The following is a 14,962-nucleotide window of genomic DNA, read 5'->3' on the forward strand; positions in this document are numbered from 1 at the left end:
TTTCCCTCATGTTTGTTTTCCTCTTCTATATATTTGCTTGTCCTTTCCTTCTTTTCCTTTTTTCCTTTCCTAACTTTCACAATGTTGTTCATATTTCCTGTTAGTCTTTCATAATTTTTTTTCAAACTTTATATTTAATCTTCGTTCTATTTATTTTTTTTATATTTCCATTTAGCTATCAGTCCATCTTTTATGTGTACTTTCTTCCTCTCTCTCTCTCTCTCTCTCTCTCTCTCTCTCTCTCTCTCTCTCTCTCTCTCTCTCTCTCTCTCTCTCTCTCTCTCTCTCTCTCATTTTATCTATTTTTGAGGACTCAAATTCCTGTTTGTCCTTCTGCCTTGACCTCCACTTCTTTCTTTTTTTCCCTTCTTCCCTTCCTCTTCTTCTTCTTGCTACTCCTCCTCCTCCTCCTCCTCCTCCTCCTCCTCCTCCTCCTCCTCCTCCTCCTAATCCTCCTAATCCTAATCCTAATCTTCTTTTCCCTTCCTTTGAACCTTCTAAACTTCTTTCCATGTACTTTTCAACGTTGGCTACCACACCCAATCCTCCTCCTCCTCCTCCTCCTCCTCCTCCTCCTCCTCCTCCTCCTCCTCCTCCTCCTCCTCCTCCTCCTCTTCCTCTTCCTTCTGCAGGCGCGCAAGAGGACATTTATATTAAAGTTGCCTGCTGCAGCGCCTTCAGGGAACCTTCAGGCTACCAGAGTGACCCCAGTCCAAAGCCCTTGCCTCCTCCTCCTCTCCTCCTCCTCCTCCTCCTCCTCCTCCTCCAGGGCCACAGGGTTACAGGACCAATAGCCATTTCAGGACAAGGTATTATCCATATTCTGGCAATAACCCGCCCTGTCCACTCTCTCTCTCTCTCTCTCTCTCTCTCTCTCTCTCTCTCTCTCTCTCTCTCTCTCTCTCTCTCTCTCTCTCTCTCTCTCTCTCTCTCTCTCTCTCTCTCTGCGTGTGCATGAAAGGAAAAAGAGGTAAACCATTCTTTTACTTAAGAGAAATCATATTATCTCTCTCTCTCTCTCTCTCTCTCTCTCTCTCTCTCTCTCTCTCTCTCTCTCTCTCTCTCTCTCTCTCTCTCTCTCTCTCTCTCTCTCTCTCTCTCTCTCTCTCTCTCTCTCTCTCTCTCTCTCTCTCTCTCTCTCCTCACGATAAAAGAGAAAAGGTTGAGGGGAAATCTACACAGTCCACATATGTATCTCTTATCTCCTATTATCCTTATCATCAGTATCATTATTAGCTAAGTGTCTCCCCGTGGCTGGCTGCCTCATCGTGATTCAGGACGTCATCAGCTGCAGGAGTGACGTCATGGCTGCGAGGACGGGGAGAAGCCAGCACGAGAGCGGAGAGGGGCGCGGCGACCCACTCAGGTGTTGCATTGCAGCCGTCTCTTCGTCACCTAGTGGGAGAGAGGGGAAGGAGAGGGGAGGAGAGGAGAGGGGAGGGAGAAAGGGAGTGTTGATTATAAGATATAATTAAACTTTTGTGAATTATTAATGTTACATAAAGGTTTAACTTGTCATTACCGCTGCTGTACTACTACTACTACTACTACTACTACTACAGCTACTGCTACTGCTGCTACTGCTACTGCTACTGCTATTAATTCTAATACTAATACTATCACTACAACTACTATTACTACTACTACTACTACTACTGCTACTGCTGCTACTACTTCTGGTGATAGATAACAACAACAACAACAACAAAAACAACAACAACAACAACAAAATCAACAACACTAATGATACTAAAAATGATAGTAACAATAATAATAACAATAATAACAATAATAAAAAAGATAATAGTAATAAGAAATAAAACTAAAAGGATGATTTATATTTAACACTAAAAAAACAATTCCACTTTTTCCAGGTGTTTGCAATATCACATTGAACAAGTTGACGTGATAAAAGGTATGTAAATGTGTGTGTGTGTGTGTGTGTGTGTGTGTGTGTGTGTGTGTGTGTGTGTGTGTGTGTGTGTGTGTGTGTGTGTGTGTGTGTGTGTGTGTGTGTGTGTGTGTGTGTGTGTGTGTGTGTGTGTGTGTGTGTGTGTGTGTTCGTATGTGTGTGTGTCTGTTTTGGAGACGAGAGTGTATGCAAATTTCTATCGGATTGAGCGTAGGAGGGAGGGAAGGAGAGAGGGAGGAAAGGAGGGAAGGAGGGAGGAGAAAGGGGGTCAAACAGGCTGTCCAAATCAGACACCCAAGAGACTGTTGTGATTTGCTTGACTGGAGGAGGAGGAGGAGGAGGAGGAGGAAGAAGAAGAAGAGGAGGAGGAAGAGGAGTAGGAGGAAAACAGAAATACAAGGAGTGCATCAACAGTGAAAGACTTTTGTTCCTTATTATCTATTCTGGAGGAAGAGGAGGAGGAGGAGGAGGAGGAGGAGGAGGAGGAGAGAAAGAGGAAGAAAAAGAAATCAGACAAGAAGAAGAAGAAGAATTAGGACTATAAATGGAGAAAGACAATAAAAAAACAACTTCAACAACAAAAGAAGAAGAAAAGGACGAAGAAGAAGAAGACGAAGAAGAAGAAGAAGAAGAAGAAGAAGAAGAAGAAGAAGAAGATAGAAAAGAATGGAAATAAAAAAAATGACCACAAAAAAGATGTACAAAATTATAAGTTGACGAAAAAATAAAGCAATGAAAAAAAAAGAAAAAGGGAAAAAAAGTAAAGAAAAAAGTAAGGGAAAGAAAAGTAAATCAATGAATCACACTTCACCAATACAAACTCAATAAAAAGGAAAGAAAAAGGAAAACAAGGTGAAATTGTAGCAAAAGAGGAAATGAAAGGAGGAAAATATAGGCAATTTTTTTTAGATTTTCACGAATATGTAAGTTTGAATACAATAAAACAAATAGAAGGCTGTTGGGAAAATAGGATGCGGGAAAACTTATATTTGCTGATTGGAAACAAAGAGAGAGAGAGAGAGAGAGAGAGAGAGAGAGAGAGGTTGAACACGAAAGCAAACAATAGGCGCAAAAAAAAATTGCTCTTTTGAGAATAAAATTAAGTCAAAAACGAATATTGGTTACTGAGCATTTTGTAACTGAACGATTTATGCTCACACTGCAGTATTCTCTCTCTCTTTCTCTCTCTCTCTCTCTCTCTCTCTCTCTCTCTCTCTCTCTCTGTATGCTTTTAATAATATCAAAAATGTGTCAAAATTCAATATTGTTATATAATAGAGTTTAGTGTAAGCCTTTACGGATTGAGAGAGAGAGAGAGAGAGAGAGAGAGAGAGAGAGAGAGAGAGTGAGTGTGTGTATGTATATATATATATATATATATATATATATATATATATATATATATATATATATATATATATATATATATATATATATATATATATATATATATATATATATATATATATATATATATATATATAGAGAGAGAGAGAGAGAGAGAGAGATATATAATTAATTTATTTTTGGGGAATCTAAAAACGGAAAAATGAGAACACATCATTTATTTGTCAGTAATCAAGTGATAAAAATGGTAATGAGAGAGAGAGAGAGAGAGAGAGAGAGAGAGAGAGGTGGCGTATTCTGACTTTCATATCACTAATTTCCCCTTGGCTGCACTTTACGATCTCTCTTGCGATCAGTATTGTAATGAACGCCAAAGCCATCAAGGAAATCAATTTGAATATTTCCCCCCTCTAAATTTGCCCATCCCTCTCTCTCTCTCTCTCTCTCTCTCTCTCTCTCTCTCTCTCTCTCTCTCTCTCTCTCTCTCTCTCATTTTTCCCTCTCCAATTCATATTTCTCCTCCTTTTAGATTTCTGGTTATTTTTATGCCCTAGTTTCCTTCATTATTTTCTTTATTTTCTTCTCTTTCTGTCTTCATTTCTCTCCCAACTTTGCATTTTTTTTTATTTCATCTGTATTTTTTTTTCATTTTCTCGTTCATCCCAATTTTTCCTACGTGTTATTTTTTTAATCTTATTTTCTTCTTTTTATTTTCATTTCTCTTCCACTTTTTTGCATTTTTTTTTCACCTCATTTTTCTTAATTTTCTTGCTCATTCAATTTCTCCTACGTGCTTTTCTTCACTATTTTTCTTATTTCCTTTTTTTTATTTTCATTTTTCTTCCATTTCTCGCATTGTTTTCAGTTCACCTTTATTTTCTTCTTTAATTTCTCGCTGCTCCCAATTTTCCTTTCAGTCTTCCGTCACTTTCCCCTCATTGTCCCTTCATCTCCCCTTCCTTTCCCCTCTTTGGTAATTCTGAGTGTTTCAGTGTTGCACTTATTCTGTCATTCTTCTTTATTCCTCATTATATCAACGTTCTCTTCCTCCTCTTTTATTTCTCCTCTTTCTCTCTCCTTCCTTGAATATTCTCTCCTTTTTCTTCTTTTTATTCCTTCCTATTCACTTTTTTCCTTTTTTCTATTTTTTACTTTGTTTTTTTTCTTTTCTTTTTTTCAGCTTTCTTTTCTTCATATACTCCTTCATATCTCTGGTTAGACTGACTCTCTCTCTCTCTCTCTCTCTCTCTCTCTCTCTCTCTCTCTCTCTCTCTCTCTCTCTCTCTCTCTCTCTCTCTCTCTCTCTCTCTCTCTCTCTCTCTCTCTCTCTCTCTCTCTCTCTCTCTCTCTCTCTCTCTCTCTCTCTCTCTCTCTCTCTCTCTCTCTCTCTCTCTCCTTTCCCCTTGCATGTCACTTGTTCTTGTCAATTATATTTCTTCTCTGCCCTCACTCCCTTTTTTTACATTCCACTTCCCTTTACATCATCTTTCTTTCGTCTCTCTCTATTTCCCCTCTCCTCTCCTCTCTCTTCCCCTCACCTTTGCCCTCTCACGCGTACTCCAATTCCTCTCCCCTTCATCTCTTACCGTCATTTTTTATTCATTTTCTTTTTTTTTTTCTCTTTTATATACTGTCATGCTTTCGTCTGCCACTTCATTCATCTCTCTCTCTCTCTCTCTCTCTCTCTCTCTCTCTCTCTCTCTCTCTCTCTCTCTCTCTCTCTCTCTCTCTCTCTCTCTCTCTCTCTCTCTCTCTCTCTCTCTCTCTCTCTCTCTCTCTCTCTCTCTCTCTCTATCTCAATCTCAGTTTCCTTGTCTCTTCTTCCTGTCTTCCTTTTCCTACTTTTTTAATTTTCTTTTTCTTTTTTTTTTAATTCTCTCACTCACTCGCTTCTCTCTCATGTCTCATTAGGAAGCTCTTAGTCACTTACACACTATTTGTATACTCTCTCTCTCTCTCTCTCTCTCTCTCTCTCTCTCTCTCTCTCTCTCTCTCTCTCTCTCTCTCTCTCTCTCTCTCTCTCTCTCTCTCTCTCTCTCTCTCTCTCTCTCTCTCTCTCTCTCTCTCTCTCTCTCTCTTTCTGCTTTAACTGTTCATTTATACAGTCAGTCTCAGTCAGTCATGCATTCAGTCTGTGTTGTGTCTCTATCTGTCGCTTTGTTTGTCACTCCCTCTGTCTGTTCTTGAGTCTTTCTCGTTATCTCTCCTTTGTCTATTTTGAGGGCTGTGTATGTTTGTGCATGTCTGTGTATGTTTGTCTGTTTGTTTATCTGTGTGTATGGCTATCCGTGTGTCTGTCTGTATGTGTGAATGGCATGTCTAGGTATTTACTGTTATATTGTGTGTATTAGTATCTTTTAATTTACCTTTTTTTTCCGGTTTTATCTCTCGCTATTATCTATTTCTCTATTTCTCTTTATCCTTTAACTTTTTTTTCCTTCACCCTTCCACACACACACACACACACACACACACACACACACACACACACACACACACACACACACACACACACACACTTCAGTACCCCCTTGCCACCCTCAGGATCCTACCTTTTCGGAAGTAACGGGTTTGCGAGTCAATCACTTGTATTGGCAAGGTAATGGTGGGAAGGGAGGCAGGAGAGAGAGAGAGAGAGAGAGAGAATAGGTAAGAAAAGAGATAAGGAAATAAGATGAATAAAAGAGGGAAAGGAGAGAGGCAAGTAAATACGAAGAAGGAAAAGAGAAAAAGAAAAGAAGGAAATTAATGAATATATTATTAATTAGTGGGAAGAGGAGTGGATGAAAGCAGGGAATGAAGAAAGGGAAACAGGGAAGAAGGAAAGGAGGATTTGATGGGTAGAGAAGGAAGAAGAATGAATGAATGAATAAAGGAAGGAAAGAAGGAAGGAAGGAAGGAGAGAGAGAGAGAGAGAGAGAGAGAGAGAGAGAGAGAGAGATGAAAGAAGGGATAGGTATGCAAATATGTTGAGAGGAAGGGAAAAGGAATGTAGGAGAGGAAGGGGAATAATATAAAGAGGAAGAGAAATATGAGAAATATAAAGAAGGAAAGACAGGAAATATGGATAAAGCAGATAGAGAGAGGAAGAGATGAAGGAAAGATGCATGAGGGAGAAAAGGAAGGAAGGAAGAGAAAGGGAGGGAGTGAAAGGTGCATGAATAAAGGAAGGAAGGAAGGGAGGAGGGAGAGATGGAGGGAGGGAGAGGGAGTGAGGGAGGGAGGGAGAGAGAGAGTGAAAATAGAGAAGGAGAGAAACGAGAAAGTGGAGGGAAGATAGCAGAGAGAGAGAGAGAGAGAGAGAGAGAGAGAGAGAGAGAGAGAGACCACAAATGAACAGAAATAAGAAAATAGTAGCATCATACCTGTAGAAAAGGGCTATTCTTAAGAAACTACACCAAAAACAATACAGTGAAAGAAACAGGATAGCAGAGATGAAGGCTTCTCCCCACCAACCTCTACCTTCAGTAAGAGTTGGCTGGAAGAAGAGGAGGAGGAGGAGGAGGAGGAGAAAGAGGAAGAGGAAGAAGAAGAGGAAGAGGAAGATGAAGGCTATGAGAGTGAATAAGGGACAATCTGGGTTAGAGAGAGAGAGAGAGAGAGAGAGAGAGAGAGAGAGGATAGCCAAATTGGGTCGTTCAGCCCTGGATTGGTTCTGCCTTAATATACAGGCGAAGGTGGAGTTAGGTCATTCTGGGTCAAGTTATAAGGGGTCACTACTCTCCTCCTCCTCCTCCTCCTCCTCCTCTTACTCCTCCTCCTCTTCCTTCGCTCTTCTTCCTTCTCTTCCTTCATGTAGCGTTTTTAGTCTTCAGTTATTCTTGTTCTACGTTAGTTATGACTCTCTCTCTCTCTCTCTCTCTCTCTCTCTCTCTCTCTCTCTCTCTCTCTCTCTCTCTCTCTCTCTCTCTCTCTCTCTCTCTCTCTCTCTCTCTCTCTCTCTCTCTCTCTCTCTCTCATTTTTCGTCGTGTTCTTTGTTAGATATTTAATTAAATTTATTATTAGTTCCTCCTCCTCCTACTCCTCTTCCTCTTCCCTTTAGTCCTTTTTCATCTTCCTCCTCTTCCTCGTCCTCCTCCTCGTTCTCTTTCTTTTCCTCCTCCTCTTCCTCTTTCTCTTTCTCCTCTTCCTCTTTAGACACAAAAGAACAAATTAATTTTCCGCAACAAAGGAAAAGAAATGCTGGGAAAGTAACACATAACTAAATGAGAGAGAGAGAGAGAGAGAGAGAGAGAGAGAGAGAGAGAGAGAGAGAGAGAGAGAGAGAGAGAGAGAGCATTAGTCCTTTTACATTCTGGTGAAGGAAAGGGTTAGGTTAGGAAGAGAAATGCAAGGAAAAGAAAGAAAATAAGAGAAAAATTCAATAAAATGGAAAGAAATAAGGAAGGGAAAGAAAAGTAAAAAAGAAAAGAAAAAAGAAGAAAAATCATGTTAGGAGAGAAAAGAAGAAGGGAAGAAAATTACAAAGGAAAGAAATGGAAAAGGAAGAAAATGTACAGAAGGAGGAAAACCAAGGAAAAGTAGAGGAAAAGCGGTGAGAAGGGGAGAGGCAAAGAAAAATAAGGACGAAAAGAGAAAGAAAGGAGGAAAGAAAAGTGAAGAATGAAGTAAATATAGAAAAGAAAAGAAAAGATGAAAGAAATGAAAATGAAAGAACGAAGGTCAACGAAAAGAACAATTAATAACAAAACACAACAAATAAGAAAAGACGAAAGAAAAAAGAACAGGAAAATAAAAGAGAAAAGAAAATAAATGAAATGGAAATAGATAAAAAGCAAGAAAAGAAGGAGAGAAAGAAAGAAATAAGAAATAGAGACAGACCATCAACATTCATACCAAAAGAAAAGGAGAGGAAAAAGAAAATGAATGAAATGGAAATAAAGTAAAGAAATAAAGAAAACAAAGAAAGAAGGAATAGAGACCCACCACCACACCACCACCACCACCACCACCACCACCACCCACCACCACCACAACACCATTAACATTATCATCACCACCTTTGCATCGTGAAGTATTCTGTCTTGTGGTGCTTCCAATATTGATTACCTGCTTGTCTGACGAAGAGGAGGAGGAGGAGGAGGAGGAGGAGGAGGAGGAGGAGGAGGAGGAAGAAGGGGAGGAGGAAGAGGAGTAGATAGTGCTGTTGTTGGTGGTGGTGGTGGTGATGGTGGTGGTGGGAGGAAGAATAGAGAAACAGGTGTTGTTAGAGAGAGAGAGAGAGAGAGAGAGAGAGAGAGAGAGAGAGAGAGAGAGAGTATTTTATTTGATCTCTGTTTACCCCCTAATCAGTGCACCATTTCTTTCTTTTCTTCTTCTTCTTCTTCTTCTTCTTCTTCTTCTTCTTCTGATTTTCTCCATTTCAGTCACACTTAATTTCTTTTTCTCTTTGCCATCCTCCTCCTCCTCCTCCTCCTCCTCCTCCTACTTTCTTCTCTCCCTCCTTTTCTTCTTTCTCTTCATCCACCTCTCTTTATCTTCTCGGAAATTGAGAGGAAGGAGGAAGGTGGAGGAAGATGGAGGAGAGGTGAAGGAGGATTGAAAGAGAGGAGAGAGAGAGTTACGAGAAGGAGAAGAAGGCGGAAGTAAAAGATATAGGAAGAGGAAGAGGAAGAAAGAGGAGGAAGAGGAAAGAGAGGAAGAGAAGGAGGAGGAGGAGGAGGAGGAGGAGGGGAATTACAAATATTAATGAAACTGAAGAATATTAGTCAAGGAGGTCATCACCCTAATAGAGAGGAGGAGGAGGAGGAGGAGGAGGAGGCGAAGAAGGAGGAAGAAGGGGAGGAGAACTAGGCTGGGAAAGGGATATAGTGGAGATGAGCCGGACTTGTGGAGGATAAGGGAGATGAGAGGGAGATAAGAGACAATGTGGTGGTAGGTGGTGAGAGCGTCTTGTGTGGAGATTAGTGGAGACTCTGGGAGATGAGAGGGTGAGAGGGTGAGAGAGAGAGAGAGAGAGAGAGAGAGAGAGAGAGAGAGAGAGAGAGAGAGAGACAATTACACCTAAAGCAAATAAGTAAGGAATGGTAGTAAATGAGACAAAATGAAGACGAAGAGAGAGAGAGAGAGAGAGAGAGAGAGAGAGAGAGAGAGAGAGAGAGAGAGAGAGAGAGAGAGAGAGAGAGGGACAGGAGCGTGAAGAATGAGGAAGGCAGGAGGAGGCTTACTGTAATCTAGTCACTACGTGTCTCTCTCTCTCTCTCTCTCTCTCTCTCTCTCTCTCTCTCTCTCAGTGCTAATACGAGAGAGAATGAAGCCTCTTACGTGTTTCAGAAGCCAGTATGAAGCCTCGAAATAGCCTGATGTGAAGCAGAAATGTGAGACAGCGAACAAAGGGAGATAATAAGCATGAGAGAGAGAGAGAGAGAGAGAGAGAGAGAGAGAGAGAGAGAGTATATAATGTTGAAGAAAAAAAAGAGACCATTGAAAATACAATAATAATTAAAAGAAAGAAAATAATTTGTCTTAGAGAGAGGAAATATCAAGAAGAGGAGGAGGAGGAGGAGGAGGTGGTGGTGGAAGATGAGAAAGAGGAGCAGATGAGGAAGAGAAAAGAGGATTGCGAGGGAAGAAAGTCTTTTCACCAAGGGAAAATTATTACATTAATGCAGCTATCTTCTTCCTCCACCTCCTCCTCCTCCTCCTCCTCCTCCTCATCCTCCTCCTCTTCCTCCTCCTCCTCTTCCTCCTCCTTCTCCTCCTCCTCTTCTTCTCCTCCTCTTCCTCTTCCTCTTTCTCTCCTCCTCCTCCTCCTCCTCCTCCTGTTCCTCCTCCTCCTCTTCTTGCTTCTTCTCCTCCTCCTCCTCCTCCTCCTCCTCCTCCTCCTCCTCCTCCTCCTCCTCCTCTTCCTTCTATTCCTCCTCTTCCTTCTTCTTCTTCTTCTTCTTCTTCTTCTTCTTCTTCTTCTTCTTCTTCTTCTTCTTCTTCTTCTTCTTCTTCTTCTTCTTCTTCTTCTTCTTCTTCTTCTTCTTCTTCTTCTTCTCCTCCTCCTCCTCCTCCTCTCCTCCTCCTCCTCCTCCTCCTCCTCCTCCTCCTCCTCTTCCTCCTCCTTCTCTTCCTCCGCTTCTTCTCCTCCTCTTCCTCTTCCTCTTTCTCTTCCTCCTCCTCCTGCTCCTTCTGTTTCCTCCTCCTCCTCTTCTTCCTCCTTCTCCTCCTCCTCCTCCTCCTCCTCCTCCTCCTCCTCCTCCTCGTCTCTTCTTCCTTCTCTTCTTCTTCTTTTCTTCTTCTTCTTCTTCTTCTTCTTCTTCTTCTTCTTCTTCTTCTTCTTCTTCTTCTTCTTCTTCTTCTTCTTCTTCTTTCCTCCTTCTCCTTCTCTTCCTCCTCCTCCTCCTCCTCCTCCTCCTCCTCCTCCTCCTCCTCCTCATCTTCCTCCTCCTCCTAATCCTCCTCCTCTTCTTTTTCTTATTCTTTTTCCTCCTAGTCTTCTCCTCCTCCTCCTCCTCCTCCTCCTCTTCCTCTTCCTCTTCCTCTTCCTCTTCCTCTTCCTCTTCCTCTTCCTCTCCTCCTCCTCCTCCTCCTCGTAAGCCGCCTTGGATGTTACCTGTGAATTAGTTATTGATGCTGGAGAAGGCTGGAGTGTGTTTCCCTCTATGTGTGTGTGTGTGTGTGTGTGTGTGTGTGTGTGTGTGTGTGTGTGTGTGTTTGTTATATATAGCCCATGATCGTTACGTGTTTGCCGTATTTGGCGCAACCTGTTTCTCTCTTCTCTCTCTCTCTCTCTCTCTCTCTCTCTCTCTCTCTCTCTCTCTCTCTCTCTCTCTCTCTCTCTCTCTCTGAATCGAACTTTACTTTATTTTTAGTTACCTTCTTCCTTTTCTATTTTTTTTTTCCTTTTCCTTTCCTAACTTTTAACTATGTACATGTTGATCTATTCTCTTCTATCTCCTTATTTTTGTTGCATTCATTCATATATGTCGTTTTTCCTTCTTTCCTTCTTTCTTTTCTTCCTTCTATTCCTTCTTTTCTTCCTTCTATTCCTTCTTTCTTTCCTTCTCCTCCATCCAATATTCTCTTTTCCCTCCTTCTTTCCTCCTTATCTTCTTATTTTTCCTCCATTCACACTTATCCGCTGGTTTTCCTTATATACACTTTCACTTCCGTAACCTTCACTCCTCTTTCCCCTTCCACCCTCCACCTTTCCCATCCACCTTCCCCTCCACCTTCCCCCTCCACCGTCCCCTGCACTGAACATAACCTCCACACACACTGCTCCTCATCTTTAAATTTCCATTGGGAGCAGTGCAAAGTAAATATGGAACTGGGGTAAGGGGACGTGTGGAGGGAAGGAGGGGTAGGATTTCCACTTTTACCTCATCTTCCACTTCACATTTATACGACTAGCACCACCACCACCTCCTCCTACTCCTCTATTTCCTCTTCTTCTTCTATTGCAACTACTACCATTACTACTCTTTATATTCCTCTTCTTCTCACCCTCTTTTCGTCCCCCTTTCTCAGTCAAGGGTGGAGCTAATGACAGTAACAGCAGTAGTAAGAGTAACAATTCACAGGTGACATGTTCTCTACGCCCGAGTCCCCCGTCAGGAAGTAACAATGGCGAGGCGGTAGATACGGCGGCCTGGTGGAGTGAAGCACGGAGGGTGTATAGATGAAAGAGTAGATAAATGAATATGTACGACTGAGGTTATTTGGTCTCTCTCTCTCTCTCTCTCTCTCTCTCTCTCTCTCTCTCTCTCTCTCTCTCTCTCTCTCTCTCTCTCTCTCTCTCTCTCTCTCTCTCTCTCTCTCTCTCTCTCTCTCTCTCTCTCTCTTTATTCTCAGTCCCTTTTCATGCCTTGTCACACTGGTAATGCTGAATCCGTGTTGCGTTATCAGTACTGCTAAAAATAAACGCTTCTGTGAAATTGATAAGGCTCTTCTCACCTGCACAGTGTTTTTTTTTCCCGTACTGGTGACAGAATTGTTGCACCGTCACTGCGATTATTTGGAAGTGACTCTTGAAAAAATAATTCCCAACCGCGTCTTGTTCTCCCTTTAATCCCTTCAATACTGGGACATATTTTTTTGCCTTGAGATTTGCGTACGATTAGACCATTTTATTGACATTAGGAAAGGTCTATTGAGGTCCGAAGATTAATGGCCAGTCTTCACTATTTTAACTCTCCATATAAGTTTCTAAAGCTGTTTAAAACCACCTAATGTTAAGTAGAATGAATATGGAAACGCGTCATGGTCCTGAGGGGATAAAACTGTTTTCAAAGGCAATAAAGGGGATTAAATTGGTTGTCTTTTCTGTTCTTATATTGATAATAGACATTCTTTTACGTATCACGAGTCATATATTCTTAATAAATACACTTAGTAAATAATGTGTAAGCTTCAATAATACTTTGTTCGAGCCGTTCTCAAAGGCAACAGAAAGGATTACTCGCGTTGTCTTTTGTTTAGATTTATGTTGATGTTAGATATTCTTTTAACTGTCACTTGTCATGAACACACACAATAAACACTCAGTAAACATCAATAATACCTTCTATCAATTCTCAAAGGCGACGAAGAGGATTACTCGGGTTGTCCTTTTCTTATTTAATGTTGATAATAAAAAGTTCTCTTAATTATCAAGAGTCATTAACACACTCAATAAACACTCAGTAAACCTCAATAATACTTTGTTCTTTCAGTTCTCAGAGCCAACAAAGAGGATTACTCTGGTTGTCTCGTTTACTTAAATTCATGACACACAATTCTCTCTAAACTAGATTCATAAACACACATTCACAAAACCTCAACAATACTTTTTTTTTCTATCCGTTCTCAAAAGGCAACGAAGAGAAATACTCGTGTTATTAGGTTTGTTCCTCTTACTGATGACGCACAAGTCTCGACGTACACCAGAATATCCAAAAATACACTCTAAACACGAATTAAACACAAGAAATTCCACTGAAGTCTATTAGGTCCATTAACTCCTTCACTGCTACAAACATGATCTTTCCAACACCCAGGACACCAAGCTAGACGTCCCCAAACACTCACTGGAAAAAAAATAGGTAAAAAGTACAGATTTCCCAGTGTCTAGACAGTGTGATGTGTACAAGTGACTGGAGGAGGACGAGGAATGATTCAGTGGGGCTTGGGACGAATGGGCGATGTGAGAGGTGACGGTGGAAGGGTTAAATGCAAGGAAATAGTTACGAGATACAGACCAAGAGTGAAGAGTTTGTGTAATCTTGTGTTTTTTTTATGCAGGAGGTTAGGTAAGGTTAAGTGTACTGTCCATGATCATCAAAAATTTATGTAGAAAAACCGTCCCATTGGCTAGTAAAATGTAGAGAAAACCTTTACTTGCACTTTAACATATCCATTGCACTGTTTTCCCTGTAGATTTCCTGACGCTATTGTTTATCTTGTTAACATTTGATTATAAAGTAGAGTTTAGTTTGGTTCAGTGTGTCGTCTTCCTCTTCCTCTTCCTCTTCCACTTCCTCTCCTCCTCCTCCTCCTTCTCCTTCTCCTTCTCCTCCTCCTCCTCCTCCTCCTCCTCCTCCTCCTCCTCCTCCTCCTCCTCCTCCTCCTCCTCCTCCTCCTCCTCTTCCTCCTCCTCAGGCGACATACAAGATGAATAATACCCCAATGACAAGTGTGGACAAAGAAAAAGATCTTGGTGTCATTGTTTCAGCAGACCTCAAGCCTAGCAAACACTGTACTGAAGTCGTCAAAACTGCGAATAAATTAGTTGGTTTCATTGGACGATCTTTCACTTTCAAGTCCGAGAAAATAATATTAACATTATATAACTCACTCGTCCGTCCACATCTCGAATACAATGTTCAGTTTTGGTCACCGTATTACAAAAAAGATATCGAAAAATTAGAAAAAATACAACGCAGATTAACAAAAATGATCCCAAGGCTGCGGAACAAATCCTACGAGGAACGCCTAAAGGAATTAAATTTATTTTCTCTTGAGAAACGGAGAGTAAGAGGCGACCTTATCATGCTTTTCAAAATTTTTAATGGGTTTGCAAATATGAATATTCAAAAATACGTATCAGTCGACCAGTCAAATGTCACCAGAAGCAATGGTTTTAAAATTGTTGGTAAGCGCTTTGTAACAAATGAAGCCAAACACTTTTTCTTTAATCGCATAGTTAATATATGGAATGGTCTGCCATCAAATGTTGTCAACTCAGGTACTATCGAAACATTCAAAGTTCGCCTCGATAAATACTTTGAATCTAATCCCCGGTTGTCGCTATTCATTTCCGAATAACTTGCGCTTTTTCTTTTATCTCCCGGGCCTCTGATCGTGGTTTAAATTGCCCGTTAGTTTGAATTACTCTCACCCTCCATACATGACACAGATAGCCCGGAGTGAACGGTCACTACTTTTACTCTCGATCCGTGAAGGGCTGTGGATAGTCAAACACAAGTAGTCAGACGTAGATTACACATTTCCTTTTCACTCTCTACTAAAATTCCATGTGATTTTTTAATATCACATGGTTTCGCTTTTTTTTCCTGCCAGCCTCAGCTGGAGGGATGGGTGGGGAGGAGCCTTCTGCTTTGCTGTCCTGTCTCTACCACTGGTAGTTAGTAGATAGTCTCCACAAACAGCCTAGAAAAGACCTAAGGGTCTGTTGCTGTTTGTCTTCCTTTGTATTCCTTTGTATTCCTCTTCCTCCTCGTATAATAGGAAGGTAAACGTCGGCAACTCAGTATTGTGTTATTGAGAACTGTGTG

General features: G+C 41.1%; 1 protein-coding gene across 1 annotated transcript in view; it reads right to left on the reverse strand.

The window, feature by feature from the left end:
- Window positions 1-542: 542 nt before the first annotated feature.
- Window positions 543-14,962, reverse strand: part of LOC123509857 (probable family 17 glucosidase SCW11) — a 149,648-nt gene continuing 135,228 nt past the window's right edge. Inside the window, exon 8 of the mRNA XM_045264440.1 lies at window positions 543-1,395. Coding sequence (XP_045120375.1) covers window positions 1,274-1,395 — 122 coding nt within the window. The 3' untranslated portion in view covers window positions 543-1,273. The remainder of the gene's footprint in view (window positions 1,396-14,962) is intronic.

Source organism: Portunus trituberculatus, chromosome 27 (assembly GCF_017591435.1).
Source record: "Portunus trituberculatus isolate SZX2019 chromosome 27, ASM1759143v1, whole genome shotgun sequence".
Taxonomy (NCBI): domain Eukaryota; kingdom Metazoa; phylum Arthropoda; class Malacostraca; order Decapoda; family Portunidae; genus Portunus; species Portunus trituberculatus.